Genomic DNA, 6,554 nt, shown 5'->3' on the forward strand with positions numbered 1-6,554 from the left:
TTTTTTTTTTTCAGACAAAGTTTCCCTCTGTTGACCTGAGTGGAGGCCATAGTGCCATTGCTTAGAGCAGTGGTTCTCAACCCTCTTAATGCTATGACTTTAGTATAGTTCCTCATGTTGTGGTGACCCCCAACCATAAAATTATTTTCATTGAGGAAATAATGAGGAACATGAGGAACTGTATTAAAGGGTTGAGGCATTAGGAAGGTTGAGAACCACTGGCTTAGAGCAATCTCAAACTCTTGAGTTCAACAGATCCTCTTGCCTCAGCCTCCTGAGTAGCTTGGACTACAGTCATGCAACACCAGGCCAGCTTTATTTATTTATTTATTTTTTTCAGTAGAGATGGAGTCTTATTCTTGCTCAGGCTGGTCTCTAACTCCTGAGCTCAGGCGGTCTTCCCACCTTGGCCTCCCAGAGTGTTAGGATTACAGGCATGAGCCACCATGCCTGGCCTGCCTATCTTGTTTTCATGAGAATTCTTAAACCTACTAAGTATCAAAACCTGGGAGAACAGTTGATTAAATTGGGATATGTTTATTTAGAATGCTATGAAGCTTTCATTTGTTTGTGTTTTTGTTTTCTGACAGTTCTTGTTCTGTCACCCAAGTAGAGAGAGCAATAGCATAATCATAGCTCACTGCAGCCTTGAACTCCCACGACATACAATCCTTCTGCCTCAGCCTTCCCAGTAGCTGGGAATATAGGCACTGTTACCATACTCAGATAATTTTTCCATTTTTTATAGAGATGGGGGTCTCACTTTGTTGTTCAGGCTGATCTTGAACTCTTGGTCTCAAGCAATCCTTCTGCCTCAGAATCCCAAAGTGCTTGATATAGGTGTGAGCCACCATACCTGGCCAGAATGCTCTGAAGCTTTTAAAGTAATACAGAATTATATATGTGATATTATCACAACTATGAAAATTCAAAAACAAACTAACATCTAATCTATGTGTAGAAAAAAGACAAGAGGGAAGGAATGTAAAATACTAGTTAGTTGCCCTTTAGTGATGGTTTAACATAGATAATTCCCCTCATATTTTTAGATGTTTTGTAAATATTCCATAAAAATCATGTATCATTGTTATAACAATGAAACAACAAACACAATCCAAAAATACTACACCTGAACTAAGCATGATACAATATTTCAGAGTTGGTTCAGTGATATTGAGAATAAATTTGCTTTAACTTCTCTTGATCTTTTTGTATTTGTAGCCTATTTTTATATTAGCATTCTCATCTGGTACCTTACATTGAACTTTTTATGGTTAGGTAACACATCCAGATTTTTAACCAATTGTCTTGTATGTGGAAGTGATTTAACTTTTTTTTTTTTTTAGACAGAGTCTCATTTCATCACCCTCAGTAGAGTGCTATGGCATCACAGCTCACAACAACCTCCAACTCCTGGGCTTAGGCGATTCTCTTGCCTCAGCCTCCCAAGTAGCTGAGACTATAGGCGCCTGCCACAATGCTTGGCTATTTTTTTGTTGCAGTTTGGCCAGGGCCAAGTTTGAACCTGCCACCCTCAGTATATGGGGCCAGCGCCCTATCCACTGAGCCACAGGCACCGCCCAGAAGTGATTTAACCTTGAAATTTTAGTCCCCTTATTTTGACCCTTCTCAGGGTAGAGCAAGTTTTTCTGTCATAGATTACTCCGCCCTACCTTCCATTCCTTCTTTTCTTCCTTCCCTAAGCATGCATTTACACAGTCTTCCTAAAATAACCATTTCTAACACTTTATGTAAAATAATTTTATCACAATTGGGGAGGAGGGTTCAAATGGACTGTAATGAGATGGGACCAAAAATTTATTCTTCTCTTGGTTGATGAATTAGAGCTACCTTTTAAGTTGATACATTTAATACAGTACATTTAATACAGTTAAGGGAAGGGTCCCCTTCCAAGAAAATGTATAAATAAAATATGTTTCAAATCAGTTTGTGAAGAAACTTTGTTTCCTAGGTATGCAAAGAAGCCTTTTCACCCAGATGTGAAATAATAATTGTAGAGATAATATGGATCAGTCCGGAGTTCTCCTCTGGGTGAAAGCAGAACCCTTTATAGTGGGTGCCTTACAGGTCCCCCCTCCATCCAAGTTTAGTCTTCACTATCTCAGGAAGATATCCACCTATGTGCGAACTCGGGCCACAGAGGGAGCTTATCCACGCCTCTACTGGTCTACATGGAGGCACATTGCATGTGGGAAGCTACAGTTGGCTAAGGACCTGGCGTGGCTTTACTTCGAAATATTTGATAGTCTTTCGATGAAGACACCTGAGAAACGGCTGGAATGGTCTGAGGTTCTCTCCAACTGCACGTCTGAGGATGAAGTTGAAAAGCAGAGAAATCAGGTATGGATTGATTATATGTGTTACTTTGGGAAATAACTCATTATTTTTGTACTAGCTATATAGTTTGAGGTTTTAGGTTAATGACAATTTGTGATCTCACAATCCTGTTTGAGTTTTGGCAGTTCCGGTTTGGCAGTTTTTAACGTATTCAATGAATTAGTCCTTATTTACCAATCTTTATTCACCCACTCCCAAAGCAATAATATTACAGGAACACTGTAATGGAAAGAGACATATATTTTCATTGACTTTAAAAGTATTAATATTTTGGGATGAGTGTTATTAACCACTGATATGTTGTACTCAGAGCACTTAATTATAAATGAACATATTACAATGTGCTGGGATTCAAAGGTGATTAGACAGCATCTCTGCTCTTAAGGAACTTACAGACTAGCAGGTGAAACTGTTGTACAAAATAGTGCTACAGGGCCAGGCGCAGTGGCTCACACCTGTAATCCAAGCATTCTGGGGGGCCAAGGTGGGTGGATCGCCTGAGCTCACAGGTTCAAGACCAGTCTGAGCCAGAGGGAGACCTCGTTTCTAAAAATAGCTGGGCATCGTGGTAGGCACCTGTAGTCCCAGCCTCTTGGGAGGCTGAGGCAAGAGAATCACTTCAACCCAGGAGTTTGAGGTTGTTGTGAGCTATGATACCATAGCATTCTACCAAGGGTGACAAAGTGAGAGTCTGTCTCAAAAAATAAAATTAAATTAAATTAAAAAGTGCTACAAGCAGTCCCTGGGTTACAAACAAGATAGGTAGAATTGTTTTTGAGTTGGCTCAGCACCTGCAGCTCAGCAGCTAGGGCACTAGCCACAAACACCTAAGGTGGCAGGTTCAAGCCCAGGCCGGGCCTGCCAAGCAACAATGATAACAACAATAAAAAAATAGCCAGGTGTTGTGGTGGGCACCTGTAGTCCCAGCTACTTGGGAGGCTAAGGCAAGAGAATTGCTTAAGCCCAAGAGTTGGAGGTTGCTACGAGCTGTGACACCATGGCATTCTACCAAGGGCAACATAGTGAGACCCTGTCTCAAAAAAATAAATAAATAAAAATAAAAAAGTTGAATTTGTTTGTAAGTTGGAACAGGTACATTTACCTATTACTTATAATAGCCTCCATTCATAAGTGCATGTTGTATGTAAGTTGGATGTTTGTAACTTGGGGACTGCCTGATTTAATAGTGTGATATGTACAATAATAAAGGTAGGCACAAAGTACAGAAACTGAGTACGGAATGATTTATTCTGGTTATCAGGAAAGACATCCCAGAGAAAATGTATCAATCAGAGAAACAAACAGTCCTAGCATTTCAGTGGGTTAGACAGTAAAGTTTATTTCTCACTCATGCCCAACACAGGTGCACCTGGTTGGATGAATTTCCAAGCTGCTATTGTCCAAGTAGTGACTCAAAATCCATGATTTTTATCATTTGGAGTCATGATTGTATTAATCAGTTTTGCTGCACTTAAAAACAAAGAAAATGAAGTTCTAGTGGTTTATAGTAGTGAAGGTTTCTTTCTTACTCATTTTACATATAGGCTGCACTCTGGCTATGGCTCTCTTCCAGGCTGTGTCTTGGCCTTATGTGTCTTCTCTTTTGGGGACCCAGGCTGAAGAAATATCTTCTGTGTAGGGCATCCCCATTATTGTCACAGAAGGAAAGAGCAACAGAGGCAGGAGGAAACTTATGATGCCTCTTTATTTTTCTTATTTAATGTATGCAACTCTATGAGTTTGAGGATAGTATATACAAAGTATATAGCATGAAACTATCAAGGTCATAGACATATCCACCATCTCCCAAAGTTTCCCCTGCCTCCTTTATTATTATAATAATATTTTGTGTATATATGGGTTCAGAACACTTAACAGAAGATTTACTGTATACAATTAGACTGTTATTAGCCGTAGGCACTAATCTATATGGTAAATCTCCACAACTTAATTTTCTTGCATCTCTGAAACTTTGTAGCCTTTGGTCATCATTTTCCCCTCTTCCCAGCCTTTGGCAAACACCATTCTCCTTGTTTCTATTAGTTTAACTATTTCATTTTATACATAAAAATGCAATTATGCCATATTTGTCTTTCTGTGTCTGGCTTGTTTCTCTTAGCATAATGTCCTCCAAGTTTATTCATGTTGTTGAAAATGGCTATATTTCCTTTTTTTTGAAGGCTGAATGATATTCGATTGTGTATGGGTGTGTGAGTACATGTGACTGCATTTTCTTTATCCATCTATGGACATTTAGGTCGTTTCCATGCTTTGGCTATTGCCAGTAAGGCTCTAGTGAATGTGGTAGTGAGTTAGCTCTTCAAGATCCTGATTTCAATTCCATTGGACAGATACCCAGACGTGGGACTGCTGGGTCGTATGGTAGTTCCATTTTTATTTTTAATGTTTTATTTTATTATTATTTTTATTTTTTGAGACAGAGTTTCACTATTTTGCCCTTGGTAGAGTGCCATGGTATCCCAACTCACAGCAACCTCAAACTCTTGGTTTTAAGTGATTCTCTTGCCTCAGCCTCCTAAGTAGCTGGGACTATAGTCACCTGCCACAATGCCTGGCTATCTTTTGGTTGTAGTTGTCATTGTTGTTTAGGAGGCCTGGACTGAGTTCGAAGCTGCCAACTCTGGCATATGTGGCTGGCATGCTAGCTGCTGAGCTACAGGCGCCAAGCTTGGTAGTTCCATTTTTAATTGTTTGAGGAACCTCCATACTGTTTTTCATAATGGAATATACATTCCTGCCAATAGTATACCAGGGTTCCTTTTTCTCCACATCCTTGCCAACACGAGTTAATCTTTTGTTAGTGAGTGTGATGTGATATCACACTGTGGTTTTGATTTATATTTCCCTAATGACTTGTGATGTTGAGCACCTTTTCATATACCTGTTGGCCATTCATATGTCTTCTTTGGAGAAATGCCGATTCAGGTCTTTTGGCCATTTTTAAATTTAGTATTTGGCTTTTCTTGCTTTTTTTTTAGGGGTACATTATATATTTCATATTAACCCATTATCATATATGTGGTTTACAAATATTTTCTCTCATTCTATTGATTGCCCTTTCATTTTTGATGATGAATTGTTTCCTTTCCTGAGCAGAAGCTTTTCAGTTTTATATAATGCTACTTATTTATTTTTGTATTTTTTTCTTGAGTTTTTTGTTTCATATATAAAAAATCATTACCAAGACCAAGGTTAAGAGCTTTTTCTTTATATTTCTTCTAGGAGCTTCACTATTTCAGGTCTTACAATTAAGTCTTAAATCCATTTTGAGTTGATTGTGTATGCTATAAGTGATCGGCCCAATTTCATTGTTTTTCATGGGGATGTCCAGTTTGCTTCGCACTATTTATTGATGAAACTATTCTTTCCCCATTTTGTATTTTTAGTGCGCTCATGAAAAATTAGTTGACTGAATATGTGTGGGTTTATTTGGGGGCTCACGTGATGCCTCTTAAAACTTAGACGTGACATAAACTATTGCTACTTTCATTATCTTGGTTAAGGCTTTGGCACATAATCAAGGCTAAAGTCAATGTGATGGGAAGGTAAACTACCCTATGGGAGGTAAGGAAGATCTCATGGCCATGGGTAGGGCTGAGTCAGCTGACTGAAGGATGGATAAGTGAACAATTCAAAATAATGATGCAATTTGCCATATCCATGCCCATTAGGGCCTCAGAGTCCTTTGCTTCCATTTCTTTTGGGACCGTTTTATGGCTCAGGCTTGAAAGTAGTAAATATAAGTTAATCCACATGCCATTGACCATAATTAGTTATACCATATCTAACTGCAAGGGGTGAAGGGTGGCAAATGCCATCTATCTATATGCCCAGAAAGAAGAGAAAATGTATTTAGTTAGCATCTATCTAGTCTCTGCTACATGGGTTACCATCTAAACAGGAAAGTTGAAAAGTCTATCAAGCAACCAAGAGGGGAAAGGCATTACATTTGCTCATTAATCAACTATTTATTGAGTGCCTACTTTGTGCTATGTATAGTACTGGATGCTGTGGATACAAAGATCAATAAATCCTTGGGAGTTCCAATTTTTCGGAGTGCTAATTATTGGTATATAACAGATTCTATGCTACTTATTAGGAATATAAAAATGGAAAAAGCAAGGATCAGAGAGTCTCACGGGGTGACTATATATAAAGAAATAATCATTAAAAAT

The 6,554-nt window shown here is 38.6% G+C and overlaps 1 protein-coding gene across 1 annotated transcript in view; it reads left to right on the forward strand.

The window, feature by feature from the left end:
• Positions 1-1,817: 1,817 nt before the first annotated feature.
• TBCCD1 (TBCC domain containing 1) overlaps positions 1,818-6,554 on the forward strand; it is a 20,464-nt gene continuing 15,727 nt past the window's right edge. Inside the window, exon 1 of the mRNA XM_012806936.2 lies at positions 1,818-2,361. Within this exon, the coding sequence (XP_012662390.1) occupies positions 2,026-2,361 (336 nt within the window). The 5' untranslated portion in view covers positions 1,818-2,025. The remainder of the gene's footprint in view (positions 2,362-6,554) is intronic.

This window comes from Otolemur garnettii, unplaced genomic scaffold, assembly GCF_000181295.1.
Source record: "Otolemur garnettii isolate 467f Iridium unplaced genomic scaffold, OtoGar3 scaffold00060, whole genome shotgun sequence".
NCBI lineage: Eukaryota > Metazoa > Chordata > Mammalia > Primates > Galagidae > Otolemur > Otolemur garnettii.